The 24,562-nt window shown below is 40.0% G+C and overlaps 2 protein-coding genes across 2 annotated transcripts in view; both read right to left on the reverse strand.

Annotated features, from left to right (window-relative positions):
- Positions 1-498: 498 nt before the first annotated feature.
- Positions 499-13,692, reverse strand: LAPTM4A (lysosomal protein transmembrane 4 alpha). Its single transcript, XM_013955066.2, has 7 exons — positions 13,508-13,692; positions 7,239-7,359; positions 4,796-4,872; positions 4,579-4,701; positions 3,207-3,302; positions 1,814-1,912; positions 499-1,291 (listed from the first exon to the last, which is right to left on the reverse strand). The coding sequence occupies exons 1-7, from the start codon at positions 13,604-13,606 to the stop codon at positions 1,217-1,219; spliced, it is 690 nt and encodes a 229-aa protein (XP_013810520.1). The 5' UTR covers positions 13,607-13,692; the 3' UTR covers positions 499-1,216.
- Positions 13,693-20,747: 7,055 nt separating this feature from the next.
- Positions 20,748-24,562, reverse strand: part of LOC106494734 (protein LYRIC-like) — a 33,117-nt gene continuing 29,302 nt past the window's right edge. Inside the window, exons 12-13 of the mRNA XM_067294613.1 lie at positions 23,672-23,801; positions 20,748-23,191 (exon numbers count right to left, since the gene is read on the reverse strand). Of these exons, the coding sequence (XP_067150714.1) occupies positions 23,136-23,191; positions 23,672-23,801 (186 nt within the window). The 3' untranslated portion in view covers positions 20,748-23,135. The remainder of the gene's footprint in view (positions 23,192-23,671; positions 23,802-24,562) is intronic.

Raw genomic sequence — 24,562 nt, forward strand, 5'->3', positions numbered from 1 at the left:
CTTCATCCTTGTAGTGGAAAGCTGCTTACTCTTCACATAAGTTACCAGAACATTAAAGTATCTTTTACCTACTATTACAGAGGTGGAAGAATGTAAAGACAACTCCCCCCCAAAGAGAACATTACTGAAGTTCTGACACATCTGGAACTCCAGACATTTGCCAATATAAATAATTTTTTAGTCCTTCCGGGTTTGTCTTAACTTCCGAGATTGTCAGACATCAAATCTGCCCAGCAGGCTGGAAGCCTCAGGTACAATCCTGTTTTCCCAGAGCACATGTAACTGGCAACCAGAAGACAGCCAGATACCTGAACTGCAGCAAAGGCTGCAGTAAAGCTTATACATTAGAAGAATCCATGCTCCCCACCCACACAAGGGCTTTTGTTGGAGATCACAGATGAGCCATTAAAAAAGCCTGTAGAAAGCTAGGGTTCATTAAACTGGATGCTCATGGAATATCACTGAAACACTTAAAGGCAGATCAACCAAGACTACTGGTAAACATTTCGTAAAAGATTTATTTAAGTATCATTTATCACAAAGAGGAAAATACATATAAGATTAGAGGCATGCAACCATCTTCCACATTTCTGTGTTTTTCTTGCACTCGCAGCACATTGTAATACAACTCCTGTGCCAAACTCATTTCTTTCTGAAAAATACTATGTTTCAAGACATACGATAACAAAAAAAATATCCACAATAAGGTAAGATAACATATGAGAAAAGTGCAAAGTAAAAAATAATTAAAAAATCATGTATATACCACATTCAAACCCCCTCCTCCTCCAAAGAGTGGATAAAGGCAAACTCATTTTGCTGCACGATCAGATTGTCTTTATGAACTACTTTACAAAAAAATTAATATAAATTAAGGGCACGATCCTGCAGACACTTATGTTCATAGCTAACTTTCGTCATGGACTGGCTTGATTGATATTATTAAAAGCCAAAAGTTAGTCATACACATAAGTTCTTGCATTGTAAGGCCCTAAGGCAATAAAATGTTTAAGAGCATTAAGGAGAACAAAAATTAAAGCAAACAGAAAATCATTCCCAGATGTGTTTTGCTTAGTAAGTTTATATCAAACACATTTTAAACAGAACAGTTTGCTCCTAAAGCCCTGAATATTTCTATTACTTAAGCAGTTTTGCAAGATTAAAAGACAAAACTCCCAAGAAGCTGGTACAGATGTTAATTAACATAAAAGTTTCTTCAGGCAGGTATGTAAGGAGGTGGAGGTTCCTTCTCAGGCATCTTCACTGCCATTTCATAGGTTGGCAGAACATACTAAAGAGAAGACATTTTAACAAGATTAATGCAAAAGGCTTAGAAAAAAAATGAAATAAAAAACATACCACATCAGCAATTTAATTCTCTTGTAGGCAAATTTTTAGAAGAACTCACTGATGTTTCCACTAAGCTAGCGAGGAGGAAGTGAAAGAAGGTGCAAGAGTAATTTACTGTTCTGTTGAACCTAACCCTAGGTCATTAATTCCACCCCACTGCCTCTTGGTTTTGCAAGCAGCAAGGATGGTTTTGACAGGTGCAATCAGAAAGCTTCCCTCTGCTATGGGGAAGAAAAAAAATAAAATAAATAAAATTTTTCCTCAATCAAAGCCTCCTCTTTTACACACTCTAAGAACATAGCTCAGAAGCAATCCACCTTGACATTAGCTGTTTTAACTTTTGAAATCTTCCTAGTCTTTGTTTAGAAAGCTGGACAAGACTTGCAAACTTCTATGGACACTGTTCTTATGCTTCAAAAAATTAAACAATTGTGGCTCCTTTCACCTAGAAAAGAGATTTTACCTGTGGAGGAGCTTCAAAAGCAGGGTATACTGCTATCTCTGGCAAATTTCTGTTGCTGATATATTTATAGCAGTTCCATACACAGTTAATTAGATATGCCTGAAAGAGAGATTTGTCTTTTTAATATCTCATATCCATTAGCTTATGCAGAAATAAAATGCTAGGTTACAGTCATAGAACAACAACAAAAACAACAACAAAAACAAGCTAAATCAATACCTCTGAGGGATGGACCCTAATTAACAGATTTTGGCACATACATAGTCCCCATTCAGCCTTGCCATCAAAGTGATTCAGACAGGATGAACTATGTGCTTTTTAGTGAAAGAATTTGCAGATCAACTCAACTAATATTTGCCTCAGCACTGCTTGTCAAATTATTCCGATTGACTTATGCTTCTGTGAATCTGAGTCCAAGCTGCCAGTACAAGGAAGACAGACCAAAAGCATGTTCCCAATCGTCTTTGAATTATCATGAGTATTTGTCCAATTGCCAGTGCAAAGGGGAGGGCAAGAACAGAGTCAGAGATGGAAAGGAAAAGAGCATACAGCAAACTAGGCTGAACTAAGTCAGCATAAACTGCTGTGGAATTACATATTGTCATGCTCTAATGAGAATTGTTTCTATAAATCTGGATAACATTAATCTTTCTGTATTTTCCCCTGGCAAATTAGTTCATATTTATACATAAGGTACTGAATTTCAAAATCAATGCAAGAAATATCATCTATTAAATTAGGTTTCTACTCCCTCCTCCCCATCAGACATTCTGCTTTGAGAAAGTACAGAAAGTAAGAATTCCTCCTTCAACTTCATTTTTTAAATTCAAGTTGAATGCAATTAAAAAAAGACATGACCAATGTATATTATGAGCTCATTTTTCTAACTAATACTTTTGCAATTCAGATGAGTGTCTCTGTATTTATTTCCTTCAAAACAGAAATAACTAGTCGTATGACTTGTCTACAGGAAGGAAGATGCACTAACCAATGCATTTCTTCCTTCCAAAATACTATACCTAACAAATCAGTGGGATGTATGAGATTAAAAATTTTGTTTAGAAAGCTTGTATGTGCTAACTCAATATTGTTTCATTACAAGATTAATTTTATTATTTATAAGTTTGTCTCCACATATGCAAAAGACTCCTTACAGGCTTTGTGCATTTCTACTGCCTACTCAAAGGGCAGAACTGCATAAACATGCCCCACTGAATACAGCATAAAAGAAATTTGTTGAAGACACCAGTACATAAAAGACTGAAATCATAATGTAACAGAACATCATAACAATTCTACTCAAAGTATTTCTTAACTCAGCATATTTCCACTACATTAAGATGCTATCACTATGTAATTCATAAAACAAGTACATGCTTAAATTGCAACTTACCTTCAAAATGATAAATAAAGCAAAGAACACCAGAACAATAAACAAGAGACAGCTAGAGTCCAGCGCAAGGAGATCATCTTTGTAAGGGAAATCCGGCTATTTAAGAAAAGGGGAGGGGAGAGAAAGGGAGAAGAATGAGACAAGCATGAACATCACACTTTCACAAATGTGACAGGAGGGCACCCAGCCTTAGCACCACACAAAGCAAACTTGTGTAAACTGCTCCCACAGAAACAATGAAAAGGTCCCTTTCTCACTCACTCCATCTTTATCCTCCCACAAGGTATAATATTTATTCTGCCCCTGCCCTGCAAGAGCAGATTACTACAGAAAAGCGCTACCAGTAAAGAAGCCTTGTGACCTTCCACGTGCCAAGTCGCCTCAGTCTCATGCTAACAGAGATCTCCATGAACCCTCTCTGTAAACAGCTGCAGACCCTCAGTCCCACAAAGGAAGAGCACAGCATTCGTATAAGTGGTCCTCTATCTGATAACTCTTCAATGAGTCAGTGCTGACTACCTCCAGTCAGGCCAACCAGTAACATCTGTGTGTTCAGTGCGAAGGAAGAAGTTACTCCCAAACTTCAAAAGAAGAGATACTAAAACACTTGGGAGTTTCTGCAAAGTTCAAACTCCTCTCTTTCCCCTAAGCACAGTAACAGGGCCTCTCTCCAACATCAGTCCAAAGTTTAAAAATTCCTTTTAAAATGGAGATAAAGCGTCCACTTGCACAGATCTAAACACCACCCAGAAAGAGCTTGTGATCCAGGCCAATTGAGGGTATATTCTATCCACGGAGTCTTTTTGCAGCTAAGACACAGGCAGTATTAACAACAACTCCATTACAGTTTTCTTCGAAGGCAGTGTTGCAAAATTAGAAGAGTCACATACAGCACAAAAAGGAACCCTCAGAGCATCACATTCTATCCCATGATGTTGTAGACCCCACCACATAAACCCTTATAAAAATATATAAATTTTTACATATAAACACACACACATAAATGAAACAGCAACCAAAGAACACATTTTAACCTGCAGTCACAAACCTGCCAAAAACCAAATTGTTCAGTTCGGATCATCTTCGTTTCTAGTCTAGATGTAGCATGGACAGTTTAAACCAACATCTCCCTTTATAAATATTTCTTTTCTCTCCCTGGCTTTCCATTTAGGGAGGAATGACACCTTCAGCCCTTCCACCTCTGATAAGGTCTCAATTCTCATAATCACCCTAGCAGCCTTCCTCTACAGTTCCTGCTGGAGTCCAAATTCCTCTTCCTTAAGCACCGGAAGGTAAATACAGGTCAGTCAGTTATAAAACCAAAGTTTTACTTCAAGTGTTAAATGCTAATATGAGCTGAACAAAGACTTACCAACTGATCCAGATAATCCTTGATTCTGGGCAAGTATGTAAGAGAACTGATGGCAACCAGACAACTGAGCACAAAGTCAAAGAGTTGGTAACAGAAGAATGGGATCAACCAGCCCACACGATGCTAAAGGAAATGAACAAACAAGAAAGAGCCTGTAGGGTATTTAATCCAAAATTCAAGTAGCAAGTTTAAAACAATGGACTATAAATATACTTACAGCAATTGCACCATACACCATCATTGCACTGATTGTGAACATGAGGAGGGAGATTGCAAATAGAACGCAGGCATTTTCTGAATTAAAAGAGAAATAATAAGCATCAGTCCTTTCCCAAAGTTATCATACTGCAGCTAACAAGTACACAAACTCTGTTACCATGATTTGTTCTAACCCAACTGTTTCATTTGTGCAAACTGGCAGCAGCTGACTTGAGTAACTCAGACCTCCACTAATGGAGAAAGATCTAGTCAAGGAAAACCAGCAGGCATTTGAAAAAAAGATGTTTGCCTTAATCAAAGGCTGAATTAAGTTCAGCCACACCAATTAGAGACATGACATAGTTTGATAATAATGCAGCATAATGATGCTTATTCATAATATGTCAGTGCTCAAGCTGTGTGGGTAATTAAAACTCCTTCCAGTTGTGGAGTTAAGTAAAGTTAGTACAACATCAACCTTTATACTATAAAATGGTTTGCTTATATAATTTAGTCATTGGCAGTGGGAGCAGCATTCTTCCTTAAGTAACACCAAGGAAAACAGGAAGTCACTGTGTGGAAGGTATCCTATTGTTAACAAGGAAAAGCAGCTGAACAGAAGCCAAACAGTCAAATTCAGGACACTCATGGAAACTGAATGATAAATTCTCCTTCTGCATCATAGTTGCTAACGGCAGAAGCACAGCTGCTTTCCAGAGGTTAGCTTACACTCACTCTCCTACAGCCACCAGAGCATATACTTTCAAAAACTGGGAAAGAAACCAGTTTAACAGCCTATAAATGTTGTAGTTCATGTTTTAAGTGAGTCTAAAGCCAAGTTTGTGGTTCCCAGGCTTGAAAGAGAATAACTGGAAATATTAACTTTCCAACCTGCAAACGCATTGAAAAGATATATTGTAGAAGTTCTGATGTACATAATTCAGTGCAAGATAATATCCACATATATAGATGGCATCAAGAAGGTGGCCTTCCTGTATCTGAAAAGCATTGCATTGATGAGCAAGTGCCCTAAGTACTTAGCAACAGTGTTATACCAATAGCAAGTCCTCGGAAGGAAGAAACAAGAAAAAAAACCCACACAATAGAATTTTGATACTGCATGTGAATAATGTCCCTTCCCACACACAAAACCCTTCAGCTTATGCCCCAACATGCAGAACAAGAGTTTTGCTAGGTAAAAATGCAAGCACTAGCCATTTTAGGCTAAAGACTGGAGAAAGCACCTTCAGCTTTATACATGTCTCTTAACCATATAACCTGAAGGCTATTAAGTGCACCAACATTCATTTCAGAACACAAAACATTTTACAGGTATCACTTGCCATTTTACTTAGTATCTTGGCTTCATTAAGTACTTGATCCTTGCTCCCCCTTGGATTTCTTTACTAACATGAGTTGCAGTCACAGAAGTGGCAGTACCCCTCGAGTCAGGTCCTGAACAATTAATGTAAAGACTGAACTAGTACTCTCAAAACCCAGGTTAGTGCTGTACTATCTCCATTTTTTCCCCTGAAAGAGTAAGGAGCATAATAGTCTTGAGAAATGTCCGAGTAACTGTGTAGCCCAGTTACCCCCATATTCTCCCTCTCCCCTACAAACTGCACTTGACTGTTACTAACTTTTAATATAATGCAATGCCCTGAGATAAGACACATCAGAAGAGCTGCTCAGGTATTCCTGCACTTTTTAAAAGCAAAAAAAGCATGCATACAGTTATGGTCTTAAAATACTAGATTACATATCATACTACAGTTAAGAAACTTAGTCATTACAAAAACAAAAGTTCGACATTGACTATAATTCATCATACATTTCATCTATAATGATAAACCAAAGAGTAGTTTTAATTTTGCACATGCTGCTTTCTGTTCTGTTGCTGTTTATTCTCTATGCCAAAGTTTAGAGAAAAAATACTTCAGTTTTAATTAAATGCTTGACCTGGAAGTTTCTCCTGCTTTTCCTTGAAAGATGACCTTTTTCTTTAACTAGTTATTCAGATTCACACACAATAGCTGTTAAGGCCTTTTATTAAAGCCAAGAAGAGCACCAGAAATTTCAGAGACTTGTTAAATACTAATTTTCTACCTTTTTTGTTTTGCTGTCACAGCAATGATAGTAAAGTTTTATGGAAAAAATGAATTAGAGATGTTACATCTGTACTCCAACACTCAAAACATTAAAAGGTTGAGAAGTCTTTAGAAACCATATCATTCAAGACACTCTAAAGTAATATGAAGTAAAAATAGTATACCACAAATGTCTTGTTTTTTCTCTTTTCAAGTTCACAGCAGAACTTAATCCCACAGTAATCCGAAAGGCATTCAGAAAACAAAAAGATGACCATATTTAAAAGCTGTATATTACATGCTAATGCAAAGCAAATACACCATGATGCTATATGCTTTATTTTCTAATTGAACAGCAGACAGTTATACACCTACCAGCCATTCTCTCAGAAGCATAGTAATTTCCGATGACTTCATACTGGATATCAACAGTTGGCACTATATTTGGATGAGTCACTTCTACAGTCAGCAAGATGCCCATCAGCAAGTTCACCACCTGAGAAAGATCAGTTATTTACCTGAAAGTTATTTACAGTGCAACAGCTATAATCTTCTTAAGGACACACTAATAAATCTTTTATTTCAGTTAGAAACAAGCTCTTTGTTTTGCCTGTAGGATGCAGGAAAAAAAAAAAAACAGTTTAAGATTAAGTTTCAAAAAAAACAAAAACAAAAAAACAACCCCCCCCACACACACACCAATCACCACACAAACCCAAAACACAATACTGGACACTTGCTAGTTTTAATGAATCACAACTAAGTAATGTTGTATCCATTTAATTTTGTTATTTGAATCCCTACGAACCCCATCCATCCTCATTTGCAGTACGTTGAATGCACAGATTCAAGAACAGGAAAACCTGAAATAGTTAAAAGAGGCCAGGAAGGAAAAAGGTACAATAACAGACACAATGAGACACATTTGAAAAGAGTTTCTGCTGCCTACAACTGGAAGGCAGAGTTAATTTAATGCACAAATAGTGTACTGCACCCTACTCTTGCAAACAGTGGTGGGTGTCAAGCAGTAAGAGGGGACATGCATATATGACATGCGGTAAGTATAGAGGATGAGGGACAACCTATGCTTGCAGCTCTAATCCTCAGATATAGCTTACTTGCTAGTCAACCCCATGTTAAAGTCTTAATGGGGGGGGGGGAAAGAAACTGGATCACTTCCCTTCCTAGATCATTGATTAAAACCACAAGCATTTATTAAACATTGGAAAAAAACTAAAGAAAGAGGTATTCTCACTCAGAAAGACTGAACTCCAAAAATCTAAGCATTGGTTATATGCTTACCAGTCATTCTCCTCACTTACACTGCTGTTGAAAACTACCTCTATTTATCCATTTTGGTACATAGCAGAAGTGCTTCCAGTAACACTAATAAATTGCCTTCATAGCATTTATAGCCTATTCAAGATTTACAGGAGTATAGTTTCTGTTATTAATATCTGGAGACACTGAACAAAAGAAGACACAGGATAACAAAAAACCTTCACAATGGTATTTTCAAGCTGGAGTCATTTTCCAATCAGTATTCAGTAAGGTAGTCAACACCACCAGGATCTTTTACAATTTGTGCCAAAAAGCATGTGTTGCAGGGGGAGGAGGTAAAGAAAAACACACTAGTCTGCAGTTGCTAACAGCTTAAGAATATCTACCAAATATTTCTTCTTTTATAGTACGATTCTAAGATTTTCTGATCCAATGGTAGCAGGTCTACAGACAGTTATTGATGTCTTCAGTAACTGAAATAGCTTTTGAAGATTTAAAAGGAGATGGCTTAGGTCTCACAGTTTGTACTGGCTTATGTTTGTTTTTAGGTTTCTGAGACACGGTGGAGATAAGCTTGCTTATGCTTTCTGCAAAAAGAACCCTTTACTGAAATCAAAATTGATAGTGTTGTAGACACGTTATCACACCATCATGTTTTAGATTAACTTATTAGAAATCCAGCTTAGTATTTCACTAGTTACCAAGCACAGTTCTAAGTACTAAAGCCATGTTTTCCTAACCTGAAATGTGGTAGAAGGAAAAGGGGAAATGAAAGTGTCAAACATTAAAGTCATGAATATAATACTTTTACTTTGTCTCACCGATTCCAACTTAAAAAAAAAACCTGCCAATTAACACCCCAGGGTTTCCAATGCTGCACTGCTGCCAATTTGTGAATCATACCATAGCACTGAGCAACTCTTAATTGAAATCCATATGTTCAACATCATGAGTTATCAAAACCCCCAAATTAGGAGTCAGTGTATGCAAAAAGCTAGAACCTGCATCTTGTCTACAACTATACCTCTTTCACAGAAGCTTGATAACAACAAGATCACATTTGTGTTGGTTTTTTTTTTCCCCTCCTTCTGTCAGCTCCATAGTCAATGTGAATGGAAGAGCAAGAATATACTTTGTATTACAAAGCATCTTCAGAGCTTAACAGAAATATCCTGTTCACAATGAGAATAATGTTCACAAATGGCCTACGCAAAAAAGGAACCAGAAAATACACAGCACAGGCGAGTCTGAGCATAAGCTGAAGATGTTTAAAAAAAAAAACTGCATCCTAAAAAACTTGACAAGTCACCACACAGTGGATGGTATAGGTAACATTTCAAAAATGCCAGCAGTTCCCATCCTAGTCTTGTCAATAAGTCAAAAAAGCATGTTCAAATTATTAATCAAAAGGTAGTTCAATTAAGATTTAAAAAACTCAATTGAGTAGTAAGTACTTAGTAGTATGTAGTAAGTACTACATAGAGTAATTTAACAAGTGTATTTTATACCTAAAACTGACATACCTGAACTTAAACAGGTTTGGGGAAAACTTACTCTCTTCCCCCCCCCGCCCTCCCCCAAAATCTAGCAGATGGTATTAAAGTCAGAAGTTAGCATATATTATGAACTAGTAACAGGGGCATTACTTCCTCGTAAGATCAGAAGTCAAAACACTGCATGGGACAACAACAAGCATTAACTTTTTGATTGGTGACTTGTATCTCCATGATATGCATTTAATACCTGATCAGGTAAGTGCTTTGCATCTGTGGAGGCCTGAAAATGAAGTCTTTCATGAACGGGACAGAGGAGGGAAGCTGCCATGCAGTACTACACTTTCTCACCTTCCTCTTACTATTGTAATATTTTTCTTTAAACATATTCTATTAAGAAAAAAAAACAAAGCAAGGGGTGCTTTTTGCTGAGATATTGAGAAAATGGTAATTAGAAGTAGATGGGCATTTTAGAGCTTCTACTATTGTCAAGATTAGACCAAAACCAGCTAGGATTTGCTTCTGGAAGTTTTATTCAGTTAAACAGTATCAGTGAACTGAAAGTCTGTAGAGATCATCCTGACCCTCCTGCAATCCAGTAGCAATTGAATCATTTTGACTGCATCACTTAAGTTTGTCGCCAGAATGAAACAGCCGCTCCTTCCAAAACAAGGCTATTACTTTTAGACTGTTTATTGAACTCCGATCTCATTTTGCAAATGCAGCGTTCACGTTTCCGGTTTCTGGAAAGCACTATGCCTAATAAGAAAGTTTACAGGAAGAAAGAAGCTTCAAAGCCACATGTTTGCAATTATGAAGCTAGGAATAGGAGGTTTCTTTTACTTCCTACACAGTACAGCAGTGGGTGTTACAGGGTAACCCAAACCATGCTAGCTCTGGAACTCAAGTGTGAGTCCTCTAGGAATGTTTTTAAACTTTTTGTAAAGATAATTTATCAGTATATCAGAAGCAGTGGCAGCATATGGACTGAAGTATGCTTAAGAGAGGCAGAACAACTGTTTCTCATGGCAGTTTCATCACAGAACACCAACATCAGACATTTCAGAAGATAACACCCTTGCACTCCACAGAGTCACAGAAGTACACAATAAGGACAGTGATATATAACACTGTTTTAATGAGGAGATAAGTTAATTTGATGCAAGATCTAAGAGTATACAAATAAGAAGAGAAAAATGCCTAAAGAAACAGTTACGTAGAAATAACACACGTATTAAACAGCCAAAACCCTTATCTTACTAAAACATCTGGAGTAGATTGCTACAAGACTCCATTTTATGTTTGGCATCAAATTCCTTCAGGATTGAACAGCATGAGAACACAGAGTATCCAGTAAACACAAGCTGACCAAGATTTTCAGTAACACAAAGCTATTGTTGATCCAAGTATTCTCCCCTGCCAAAAAACCTCCCTCCCCCTCAAAAGAAGGTTATTTTACTGTAACTTATAAACATAAGTATTTCTAAATCAATTTAGTAGTTTATCAAGCTAATGTCTGATAGACTAATCAGGTACATACCTAAGCAACCTGATGTTTTCTAAAACATATTAAATGGCTTAGGGTAAGTTTGTCAGTAGAAAGATTAGTTCCATTTGCACTGTTCGAGTCGTAGTTAACTTTCAAAAGGCTGGAACTGTAGTTAAATTCTTACATAAACCATTAGATTGGGCAAGACCTCCTAAGACTTTTCATTTCATAAAACCCCATTTCAGCTCAAAAAAGCTAACAGCTGTCAGACTTAAACAGTTATCACATTTTCCCAGTTGGCATCTGGAAAGAACTGGATAAAACATTTTCAAGGCAGTTTAACAGAAAGTGCCTGGTACACTTTATAGCCAAATACAGCTACAGAATACTTCGTGTGCAACCAGCTACTGAAACTCTAGATATTTTTTCCCTCCAACAGCCCACAGCCACCAAATCTGTTGCAATTACACAGGAGGTCAAAGGAACATTTTGCCTCAGTCACCATCCCACACTCTGAAGCAGTGACATCGCAGTCACAGGGGTACTTTTCACCATCCATAAGCAGTACAGGTATTCAACAGATTCAGAAGAGACATTGCATCCATAAGTCAAGAAGGAAGGGAAGCACAAAAAGTCAGAAAGAAGCCAGAAAGGATCTGTGGCCACATCCCCCTCCCTCCACCTAAGTTCCTCTGTTTCTATATACTCCGGCTATCAGGAAATGAAAGTGTGGCAGGCAATAAGGTGCAAAAGTTTCATAACAAGGATGAATGCCTCCTTAGTGCTGACAATTTATGCTTTTAACTAAGTACTGGAAGCATATTGTTGAACTCACACCATCAACATAGGATAGAAGGATAGAACTTTCACAAGTTTTGCAAGTTTCCCAAAAAAATAGAATAAAAATAAAAAAACCCAACACTCCAATAGACTTCTATTTTGTATGAACTAATATTAAAACCTGAAGAGAGAAATCAACACAGATGTTTCAGATGAAGGGTTGGAAAAAAGAAATATCCCTCTCTTGAGTTTTCTGTTTCACTTATCACTCTCTACCTTTCTCTTCTGTTCCTCTCCCCTGCCATCTTGTTGTTTGCCTATACATTGTCTGTCAATGGAACAACTGAAAGGTTGAGAGAAAATCTTTTAGTACTTACTGAAGAGAGACTGTAAACTCTCTATACTTCTACAAGGGCTCCTTCACACCAGAAGATGAAAATTAATTCTCCATTCTTACTGCTTGGGGAAGGGTAAAGAGAACAGAATCCAGTCACAGCTTTAGGAGACTAGAAAAGCTGTAATGCAACTTCATTAACTATCCTCACATTTTCACTGTCCATTGGGGGTAAGGGAAAGGAAAGAAGTGACCTGAATACAGGGGAACTTAGGTGCTCCAGACCTTGATCTTAACTGGTTTTCACATTTCTATTTCCCTCTAGTTCAAAAGTTTTTAATATTAGAGCTCTACCATCACAGTTCCCATTAAAAAAAAGCATCCAAAGGTCAGAAAATAAGGTGTTTTCTCTAGTAAGGAAAAAAAAATCCCCACACCATTTCTGTAGCTCATCACTAACTCCGTGCTGAAAGCTCAGAGAGCATACAGAATGACAGAGAACTTCCCCTTCTACAAAGCTTTTCAAGAGGAGATGTTAGTACTGCTTTTGAAGACCCTAACCTTCCCCTCAGATGTTACATACTAAGGGGAATCACATCTAATCATTTTATTTTCAGCTTATCCTAAATTCCAGCCTCCCCAAACGTTATTATGTCTCTTCTTTTACCAAGAGAGTCACTCAGTACTGTTTGATACACATAAAGGCAGAAAGACCTTGCCCTTCCAGTCTAAACAAACAAACAAAAAGGAACAGAGATAGTAATAAGAATCCCTCAGAAACACAGACTACAAAACGAAACTCTAGCTTCATTTTATTTCTCTAACCACAGCAAAGGAGGTCGCCAGGGACAACTAGGGTTTAGCGAGCCCAAAACAAACCCCGTGAGAGAAAAGGAGCCCGAGCCGCGCCAGACGACTTCGGGAAACTCGCGCAGCTTCCCACATACGAGGCAGCGCTGAGACAACTACACAGGACGATTACGACGGAGAGCACGACGGCGACTGACCGCCGAAGGAGGCGACTACACAGAAAAGGAGAGGGGGAAGCCCCCCGTGCCCACCGAGACCCTACCCGGAGCCCCCCGGGCAGGGGCCATGACGACACACGACCCTTCTCCCCCCCCGCGCATGCGCCCTGCCCACCCCTCGCCCACCGCTCACAAACTAGGCAACGGCCGAATTCCCGCGCATGCGCACTGCGCGCCGCGCACAACCGAAAACACCGCCCCCTCGGCCCCGTTTGCTGCCCCCCGCGGGACTCTCTCACCATGTACCAGGTGCCCAGGATAATGGTGCCGGTCCGCACATGGCAGCAGCCACAGCAACGGGTACTGTAGAACCGGTCCCGACTCCGCTTGAACGTCATGGTCGCGACGCCGCCGGCCTCCCTTCTCTAGGCCAGTCGCTCACCGTCTCCAGCCACTTCCCCCTCCAGCTGAGGGCCGTAAAACCCCCGCTGTTGCGTCACCACCACTCTGGCCAATCAGCAGCCGACAGCGGAGGCATGGGGCGTGGCTGTGGGAGGGCGCGCGCGTCGCCGCGGCAACCAGCGATCGGCGGCGTCGCGGGCCAATCACAGCCCCCCAGGGCGCAACACCCGCTCGTTCACCTGTGGTGGCGGGCCGGGGCGGGGCCCACCTGAGGCGAGGCCTGGCGCCCGCCGACCCGGGCAGGTGCCCCGCGCCGCCCCTCCGTCCGCCATCTTGGGGCGGTGCCCCCTTCTCCCCGGCAGCCGCCTCAGGGCCGGCACCTACCGTCATGGCGCGCCGCGGGGGAGCCGGCTCGCCAGCGCCGCCGCCCCCGTTTGGGGCAGAGCCCTCGGTGCTGCCCCTATCAGCGCCCGTGGAGCTTGGGCCGCGGTGGAGAGCCTGTGCTGGGGCTCGGAGCGGCAGCCCTGACACGAGGAAACTAGAGTTACACAGGGACAGCATCCTCAACCCTCCTTCTAACTAAAACTAAATTGTCATCTTAGTAGGCCCCCAAATGTCCTGATTTTGGACGCTACCAAGATGCCACAGTTTCCACTGAGAAACAGTGCTCTAGGGGCTTAAATTCACTTTTCCACCCTTTTGCTATTCTTTTGCAGGAAATTCTCATGTTAAATTATTAATGCTGCATGTTATATGATGACATGATGAGGCAGTACGTGATAAGGGGATAAACAGAAGAGCTGGGGTTTGGTCCACAGGGATGCTTCGCTTTTTGTGAGTCAGAGTCCCCATTTGCAAATGGCTACTGATAAGACGTCCCTAGTCCCATTGAAAACCGCAGGCGCTGCCGGAGAGATGCATTAACTGGAAGCGCTGCTTGTGACCGAGTGCTCCCTCCGCAGAGGTGTGTGACGGGAGATTCCTCCAACGTCTAGAAATGGAGTTTCTTCTGTTGGTGTCCCGAGTGGGGCCTGTAAGCCTCCTGCGGCATGAGGGCAGCCGGTGCTCTTTGCAAGCCTGCGCTGCTGGGCTGATACGGATACGCAGACAGTTTATGTAAACCCTTTAAAGTTTATGTGCAGCTGTGAGTGTTTCCTCTTGGCTGCGCCCAGCCAATCTGAGACACTCACAGAACATAAATATTTGCTGTGCATGTATACACTAAGATAGATGTCATATGGCAGAATTATACTGAGCGTTTTTTTCACTCTGAACAATGAGAAGGTAATGAGGGTGACTCTTCCATGCTTTTGATGTATTTCAGACCAGCACATTTTATTGGTTTAGCTACTTAGTCTATTTTTAAACATGAAGTGTTGCTGAGTCGTTTGAAATGATTTACTTAAAGGCTTTAAAATTGACCTTTTTATTTTAAATCCTGTGTTTCATAATTGGTGTTTTTCTTCCTTAGGGCATATTATTTTTGAATAAACGTGTTGTAAGTGCTGCTAAGACTGTTCTAATGATCCTATTATAAACTATTGTTTATTTCTTTAGTGCTCCTAATGTTCTCAGCCCTGCGCACAGATGCTTAATTATCAACACTCTCATTTAATGTAGTAAAAAACGACTAATTTTAATCAACATGCATGCATGTATGTAAATAAATAGAAAATGAATGTGTATTTTGTTGTAACCAGTAGTTTGAAAATCAGTTTTCTCACAGATGGCATGTTGGGAAGCCCAAGCTAACTATTTCTGCAGCATGCATGTTTGAATTGATTAGGTTGTTCCTACAGGGTTAAGAGAGGCTCTCCCTCCTGTTGGTCTGTCCCTGTCTAAAGAGAACTCCATGGGGCTAGAAAGTGAGTCAGACAAGAAAGCAGGCTTCTCTTGCTTGTGTTAGGACATCCACTTGGAATCACCTAGATCCCATTCTCCAAAAGAGCTGTTACGTTTGTGAGGACAAGTTTTTGAACTAAAATCTTGCAGCTGGACACTTTACCTTGACTGGTATCTTGCAGCTCTCATGTCAGGCTCAGATCTTCAGGGCTATTTTGGCAAGATGAAAGAAGTCTCAGTTCAGCATTTGTATCTTTGTCACTAGGCTCAGAATAAGAGTTGATGTGATTCCTATCAGCTTCACTGCTTGTTATACCCTGCAGACAAAGATACTGAGAAGAATAATGTGAATGTCATTCAGCATCACAGAGCAGCTTTCCACAGCAGGATAAATCGATGTGAAACTATTCAGTGGGCAAAAAAACCTCTCCACTTTCTCCTCCTTTACCAAAAGGAAAAAAAAACAGATTAAAAGTGTATTTTGAGAGTGATTCCATTGTTTCCTGTAACTGTGGGAAGAGAGGACAGGTTAGTGATTTTAGTTTTATGAAAGATCCCAGTTCTTCCCTGCCACTAGCTGCTCAGATGACCCCAGGCAAGACACTTCCCCTCCCTGAGCTTCAGTTTGCTCCCTTTGCTGTTTCAGAAAGGAGTTGTGAGGCTAAATATGTTAATAATTCTGAAGGACTCAGTTTATAGTCATGGCAGCCAGAGTAAAATCTCAGAGAGACAGAAGGGATTGGTGATAAACTTTTCTTCCCAAATAGCAAAGAGACCTTGACATTCTGGGAGCAAATTGTCCACCTAAGCAACAATAAGAATAAAAAGCTTTAAACATGCCTGCTAATCAGAAGCAGCTGCAAAAGAATGATTGAGATGCCTTCACCTACTATGACACTTAACTGCTTCTTCCTTTTCAGCAGGTAGGGAGGGAGGGAAGGAAGGAGGTTTGACATCAAGATGTTCTTCATTAGCCGAGCTAGTTAGGTCTCCCAAAATCTGTGTCTAGATAGGAGGTTTGAACTTCTGTCTTGGAAGTACACGGCAAATTTTTTATCAAACACAAATTATTATTTTTTGAATAATCATATTCCAAAATAATATAAAGACATGTGTGACAGCAGAATAGCTAGGATCATATTAAAGGAGAGATCAGGTAGCATTGTCCTTCAACTTCTGCCAAAAACGTAAGCTGAACACCTTTAAGATGTCAAAACAATATAGCACTCAGACTGTTTTACACAGATTTTTATAATTCCACAGTCTCTCCCTTTTATTCCATTCTTCAATCAATCCCTGGCTAAAAAGTCTTGGGTTAGACTTATGTTGTAATCATTACTCCTCGTCTGCCTGTGCTGATCTATTGTCGGGTTGCTTACGAAAGACTGGGCTGCTGTTCTACAGCAGCCTTTTGCTCGTATGTGTGTGTGAGGGGAGGCCTGCAAAGAATGAGCCGATAATCATATGTAGCCTTCACGGCCACATTTCATAGCACTTAATAAAGAATATACTGTCCTGTTTGGGGTTGGGGAAACTGAGGCACAGTGAAATGAAGTGATTTGACCAATACCACAAAGACTAGTGAAAGTGATAGGAACATAAAACAAGTCTCCTGTCCAGTGGCTACTTTGCCAGGGAATAAAAGCTAAAATGAAGAACATACAGAAGCTCTTCCATCCCAAATAATCACTGACATTGGTTACAGTAACAAGCTACTTTTACATTTTTTTTTCATATCTTGACTCTATACTTTTCTGCTATTCGACCTTATCAGAAAAAAGAGGAAGGGTGGCTTTGCTTCTCAGACATATTTTCCACACCAAACAACCATTTTTAAATTAAGAAAATGCCAAGATTTTCAAAACCACAGAGAAACTAATGTCTTCACATAAATACTGCAGTATAAAACATCACACCCCTTCAACAGAATTTAGAAAAATCAATAGAAATGGGGAAGAAGATGTGAAAATACCTGGGTTGAGAGCATGGATTGGCTTTTTGCTTCCTTAAAAGAAGGATAAAAAGGTATTGGAGTAAAAGCAAACCATTAACATATCAGTGAGGGGAAAAAAAGAAACCCTAAAATAAATTAGTCAGGAGAAAAACTTTCCTGTTGGTGACTCACACAGTGAAATCCTAGATACTCTGAAGTCAGCATTAGCAAATTTTACCAGCCTTTTTCTTCAAGATGGATTCTGCTAGAAGAAAACAAGTTAATCCGGAGATTCATTGGTTTCTTGTAAAGGAGATAAGAATGTAATAAGAATGTATCCCTCGAATTTTGTGGTTATCGGATTTTATTTTTTGTTTATTGAATTAATCATCACCACTTTGGGGTTCTTAATGTAATGCTCCAATCTTCTGTCCTTTTGTTCTAGTTGATTATTGCAACAATATGAATTATCTTTTACCAGCAAGAGTCAATTTAACTCAGTTCCAACCCTTTTAACTTGTAACAGATGGATCAGAGAGTCAGAGTTAGAAAAGCAGCTAAAATATGACAGCATGACGTAAAACTTTTATTAGCACAAGACTGTTTCTGGGTTATTCATTGTACTATCAGGTTTTCTGAATATCAAACACTGAAGAAAAATTCTTGTATTCATTTATAGAATCAAAAAATTTGCTAGCCTAAAAGAGCTGTAGCTCATTTTAATCAGGCTTCATACAGTTGAGGAGCAATAAAAATGTCTAAAAATAACGTACATTTTCCTCAATCTAAAATGGTACTTGCAAGTTCAGATATTTCAGTACTTTCACATGACTAAGAGTGAGTGCTGGCTCCCTCTGGAAAATGGAAATCTCTGTTACTTACTGGCAGTCTCCCGCTTCCAGCCCGGAGCCCAGTCTTGCCTTTCATGAATCTTGGCAGGCTGAGCAGCAGCCTGGGGAGCAGAATGCTACCAGTGCAGCGAGGTGGGAAGAGTTACCTACTGCGAGTGTGTTATTTCTTTAAACACTGGCTATTTGAATCTGTTTGCAGTTTTGGATGTAGGAAAAGAGTTCCAGAAAGAACGCAGTGGCAGGCAGCTGATGCACTCAAAAGTGCTCGATAAAATCATTTATCCTGTGTCTCTATAGCTTGTTACCTATGTACTGAGAACCACTACCAAAGGAAAATATTCTGTGCATACAGAAATCAAAGTTTGACATAAAATCAAGTTCACCAGATTTCTAGAAGTCTCTTGATGGGACAATACAAGGGTCAGTTATTATTACAGTGCCTTTTTCCTGAAAAGCTGAAGTGAGTTTATTTCTGGGACCAATTAATTACAGTTTCCTTTCAGCTGGGGAGGACACTTCCTTTGCAGATAAGAACATCTGCAAAGCACAGTGTGTCAGGGATGGCACATGCTGGAAAGTTCAGTTTGCCTCAAAAAGATCCCTGGGTCTATCTGTTCCAATTCTATTTTTCACGGAAGACAAGACATCCTCTCCCCGACCTTTCTAGCCCATCGCTTATAAAACCCTCTCTCCTTGCAAGGAGTCAGCTAATCTTAGAGCATTCTCAGTACTATTATGGAGCAGGCCTTTTTTGTTAGCATGGTAAATAAATTATTTTCTGCTAAGTAATTAGCATTACCTAATACTCAGCTCATGCAGATGCATGAGGTATGCCACTGGTCTGTAGATTGGGTGCAACCTTGTTATTGTATAAACAGATAATTACAGAGCAGTGGGCTAAATTCCTCACTGAGGTCTCCCCACTTAACCCTGGCAATGTTTCACCAAGGTTAGAGCATGAAACAAAGCTTTAGCTCCTGCATCCGCATGCTGCAGTCTGCCCGTAAGTAAACACAGCTTTATAGGTCAGGAGTTCATCAGTAACAGCGCCAACCACATCTTCATTCCTGAGATAAGGAGCCATCACTTATGGATATAGTCCTATCACTAAGGATATAGCCAATCTCCCAACTTCAAAAGACTTCCCACAAGAAAAGAGTATCATTAGAAAAATAGAGCAGACTGAGTTTAAGAGGAAGTTGGAACTTACAACAGTGTGGTTCAACCTTCGCAGGTGCTGCTGTAGCAATTAATTCGTTGCTCTTAAGCAGATCATAGCTGTTCTCCCAGCCTCACTTCGCCCCACCGCCCACGCTGCAGCAACACCAGACGTTTGATTTCTAGCTGCTGGGCCATCTGCAGGTGCAGGGAGAGCATTTGGCTGTTACCACAGCGTGTGGCACTCCAGCAACTGATCAGTCCCTTAGGAAAAAAGCAAGGGGAGCCAGCTGGATCTGGCCCATGAACTGGCAATAAGACTACGCTGGGCTGCTGAATGACCACAGAGACGCTACTCTAGATTTATCCCTCTAAGGGATAAATTATGCAGAGGATTAAAACATTCAGGTATATCGCAATCAATGCTAAAACTTGTGGGAGAGATGTTAAACCTCGCATCTGAGGGCTTATGCCAGCCTCCAACTAGTAAAGATCTGATAGAGCCTACGAGGGTGAGAGCAACAAGCACATTCAACGCTCCTGGTGCCAGAAACAGCATATTGGACTGATGATCTGGGCAGAGTGGTAATTCCCAGAGCAGGAGAGATGTCTGAAAAGCACAGAAACCAGAGTAGCTGAACACGCAGTGATGAAAGGAAAGGGAATTTCATAAGGGAGTCCAAGGTCTGCTTTTCAAAGGTGCCGGCCATCTGCAGAGGCCATTTGTTACACTGAGCTATGGTTTCTCAGCCTCCAAGGACTAGGAAGTGAAAGACTGGAATTTAGCAGCTGCTGAGTGCTTTTTGTTTTGTTTTGTTTCGAACTCAGCCCTCTCACTGAGGAACCAGACTTTTAGCACAATTTCTTCTTTGGAGCATCCCTGGAAGCCCCTGCAACAGCAGCGCTGAGAAGGTCCCAGGAATGACTACAGCTGTATTAATCAAATGTCACCTAACATACCCTTTCTGCTACTCACAGCAGTGGTACTGATACAACAGATGAATCACACCAACAGGGTATTGCCACCAAATTTGCCCTGAATACAGTTTTGCAATTACTTAGAAAAGCCCACAATTTAGGAAAGCCCATGTATTTAGTTGTAGGGATTATGTTCTTTACTATGCCAATGTCTACAACAAAATGTAGTATTAGATAATGTGCTGATATAAAGTACTGAGTCCATCTGTATTACAGTGGTAATTTCCCATCCATGAAACAGTAGAGCCGGAAGAAATATACACCTGTGCGGATACCATGGATGTCAGTAAGAGTTGTACTGATGAATTTGACAGAAAAAGTAGGTAATATAATTTACTGCTTCTTGTCATCAGAATCACAGAGAATTTACAAGTGTTAAAATGTCCCAATTGTTCTTTTATTCCAACAACAGAAAAACATCAATAGGTTTTACTTAACAAAAACAGGGTTCAGATGAAAGAAAACTCTTAAAACATGTACAGTATCTCCTTGGAAGACTGAAAATGAAGTGTTTTTTAGCCAGAACATTCTTGCTCTTACTGACACAAATACAAACTAATTAAAATAAAACTGCTCATGAGTGCTGGGCTTTGGGCAAAAGTTTTGGTTTTTATTATAAAAACAATGAACATTTGAAATACTGTAATATGTTGAAAAAAAAAATGATTACACAGACATTGAAAAGTTTGCAAGCAGACACAGAGAGAAAAGTAAATGAAATCTGGAGTCTACAAATATTTATCTCCTTCATTCCTCTTCCCTTTTTTTTTTTTTTTTTGGTGACAGAGGTTATCTTCAATGCTAAATAAAGACCTTGGGCAACATCCTGGCCACAATGAGGTCAATGGATGTTTTCCACTGGCTTCAGAGTTAGAATTTTACTCATTACGTACATGCTCATTAAGCCATCTTCTGTATCTTTGAACTTGCTGTACTTGTTTCTCCAGTGAGGCCATGTATCTTCTTGTTATGCATTTGCTTTGAACCAATTATTTTCCAGATAAAAAATCATTTGATCTATTCATTCCATTCAGAAATTGCCTATATTTTTCTTACATCAAGATGCGCATATTCTAGACAGTGGGCTGACAAGTGGTATCAGTTAAGGCCTGTTTGACTCGCCTCACCTGTTTGTCTGAAATAATTCTGCTTTGCTAAACTTCAGGGCACACTGTATAGCTAGCCTCTCTAAAAAATCACAGCAGAAGAGAACTGTCCTTTTACATATAGTAATGAAATTTAAATACATAAACACTTGCTGTGGTTAATTGCTTATTTGAAGGACACAGCTGCTTTGAAAGCTATGGAACAGATGAAGGCTATCAGGTAAAGATGTTGAGCTTTAGGTGAAGCTCAAACAAGCCAGTGTCAGGGACTGGATGGTTGAGATGGCAGAAATACAGAGCTCTCCTCTGGCTCAGCAATGCTAACAGGAGTGTTGCTGTGGAAGTACAAAGCTGTTAACATCCATGGTTACTCAGTGTCCTACAATGAAATGCATTTCAGAGCATCAGCCCAAACCCTGTGAACAAGCATATGTTTCACATGCATTAGTAATTGTAATCTTCCCACATGATCTCCAAAGGCACAAGGTCGAATGCAGATGGAGATCTGACAGTCGTTATCTCCTCCTTCGAGGTAGCACTTCTAAAATGGGTCAGGTTGACGCACATTTGCAGGACAGTCTGAAGAAACCAGCACAGTTACCACCAATGCTGCAGCTCCTCTAGGGATAAAAGGCTTCGGTTTTTAGTGGTGTCAGTCTGATGCAGTTTATAAATCGCAGGATTCAATTGTAACATATTCCCTCCTCCTTGCTACAAGCCCTCTGACAATGAGAAATACATGCTCTTCAATAAGTACTAAACTGACATTTTTAAAAAAAATTTCATTCACAAATGTAGTTTATATTAGAATACTTAAGTAACAAAATGATAAAAACTTCCAAACATCAGATTAGAAAAACGATCTCAAAAAGCTACTTTGATCTACTAGAAGTACAGCAAATGCAACATGCTTTGGACACACAAACTTTAAACTTTAGCCCGCCATGAAAACTGAGGAGAAAAAAAGGTTTATACCATCTTTCCAAATAAGTTTAAAACCTCCTTTAGAAATTTCCACTTGTGGAGCAAGCTAGCCTGAGCATAGGATGAAAAGCATAAATGTCGATGTATGAGGCAAAAGTCTGACTGTAGCAGCCAACAAGAATTTAAAAGATTTGTGAGGTTTGAGAATGATCTGTGTTATTCTCCCTTTGTCTCTGAACAATACTTTCTTCTGTACATTACTAGCCTGTCAATGAGCACATCTGCAAAAATGCCAGAGGAGACCAGGCCAACTGGTGAATCTTCCTTGGAATCAAAGTACAATCACGGGCAGCTCTGGAGCCTCGACCATTCCTACAGCGGCAGGTAACATCACAAATTGACAAACAGCATAACAGTGAAAAACTGAAAGGATTTAATGCAACCGGTCAAAATCCACTCAACAGTTTTTTAATCACGGGCAGCAACTGGTTATTAGCAGCCATTCTGTTTCGACACCACCTTCCGGGCACAGTGTGCCCATTCTCTCCTTTCGCTCACATGCTCTCACTCTCTCTAGCTCACTGCTCCTGTTCTCCTCTTCCACCCACTGGGAAGTCTTCTAGATCCCCTCTTTGCTTCGGGCTCAGGGCAGCATCGCAGAAAGCAGAATCCTTGCAGCTAATCAGCATGCCTGCCCCCACTTGTTTTTCACTCCATCAGCTACACAGCTCCCTCAAGTCTCCTTCTTCATTTTCTTCTTCTTCCTCCTCTCCTTTTTTCCAGGTACATCTGCCATACAGACAAGAGGGGCCATTACACAACCCTTACACTGCAGAATCATGTCCTTAGGAACTGTTTGCTTTTAGTCCGAAGCAGGGCACTTTGTGATTCTCAGATATATTTTACACTGGCCACTTCCTTCCAAGGCTAATCCAAAGGCATTGGGAGGGCTCTGAATGTTTTTGGTGGGCTTGGACTCACACATACATTTACTAGTGCCTTTCTGTTTCACATATAACAGTGCTGTGCAAAAATTACTCCCACTAAGTGCAACAGCACTTCTGCTCATTAACTCTGACAGGAGCAGAAAAAGATATTTGTCATAGAGAAAGTTAAAAGTATTATAGAGCCTCCTTAAGAACTAATATATGTGGCCAAAGGACAAGCATTTACTATATTCCTTTAAGAAAAAATGCATTTGTGAACATTTCTCAGATTATGTGTTATTCTGAAACAACAATGCATCAGAAGTGAAAAAACATCACTTACCGATATCGGGTGAATTATTAGCCATGTCCAAGGATATTTTGAAAGAAGCACAGACTGTATCACTGCTATGTTTTGTAGATATCAACTCCCTTGGGCCTTCCTTTGCTTTTGCTTCCAAACATTGCTGGGCCTTAATTGAAACAATATGCTTCACTAAGCATATGAATTAAACGAAGCATATGCAAGTACAAAATATGAGAGAAAATGTCATTATTGGAGGGAATTAGGGTATTTAAAGAAAATGCAGGACAAATTAATTTTAAAAGGATTAGACTGCTCTGGCATGTCATCTACCTACATCCTGTTTGCTTTTTCTTTTTAGAATGGATTAAACTGCTGAAATTGTCTTTCATTACCATCCTTTCCTTTATTTTCCCCAGTGGATAGACAATCAGCAAAATATACTGAGGTGAAAGTACTGTTGCTGTATAGTGAGACTGAAGGCTAAGATGACCCCAACCAACTGCTAAATGACCTGAGTCTACAAAAATATTGGATGAGCAACTTTATATAACTGGCTTCATAATTTATTATTTCACTCTTGTATGTGCATCTCTGTACGAAGAGTTTGTACAGCAGCAGGCAGTGACGTGAAAAACAAACTCCTTTTAGCCCATCATAAATGCACCAGCAGAAACAATACTGTCCTGAGGAGTCTGAACAGGACTAGTGAGATTATTCATTAAGGTATATACACAACTAAAGCAACTAATTGGATGGGCAAGAGAGAGAATGGCCTGGCAGCACTTGGCTGACTCATGGGCTGTCCTAATGACCATTTGAAGGTCACTGAATGTGGGCATTGAATTATTTTAAAACTTTTCCCTTAAGCTGGGAGCATCCTTGGCTCATTGCAGTACAAGGAGCAACAGGAGTTCAGGGAGCAAAATT

The sequence above is a fragment of the Apteryx mantelli genome, chromosome 3 (genome assembly GCF_036417845.1).
Source record: "Apteryx mantelli isolate bAptMan1 chromosome 3, bAptMan1.hap1, whole genome shotgun sequence".
NCBI classification, from domain to species: Eukaryota; Metazoa; Chordata; class Aves; order Apterygiformes; family Apterygidae; genus Apteryx; species Apteryx mantelli.

Coding starts and splice junctions, on each gene's coding strand:
- LAPTM4A (XM_013955066.2), bottom strand. CDS start 13,606: ATGACGTTCAAGCGGAGTCGGGACCGGTTCTACAGTACCCGTTGCTGT. Junction 7,360..13,507: donor TCCTGGGCACCTGGTACATG/GTGAGAGAGTCC, acceptor GATCTTTCTCAG/GTGGTGAACTTGCTGATGGG. Junction 4,702..4,795: donor TGGTGTATGGTGCAATTGCT/GTAAGTATATTT, acceptor CATTTCCTTTAG/CATCGTGTGGGCTGGTTGAT.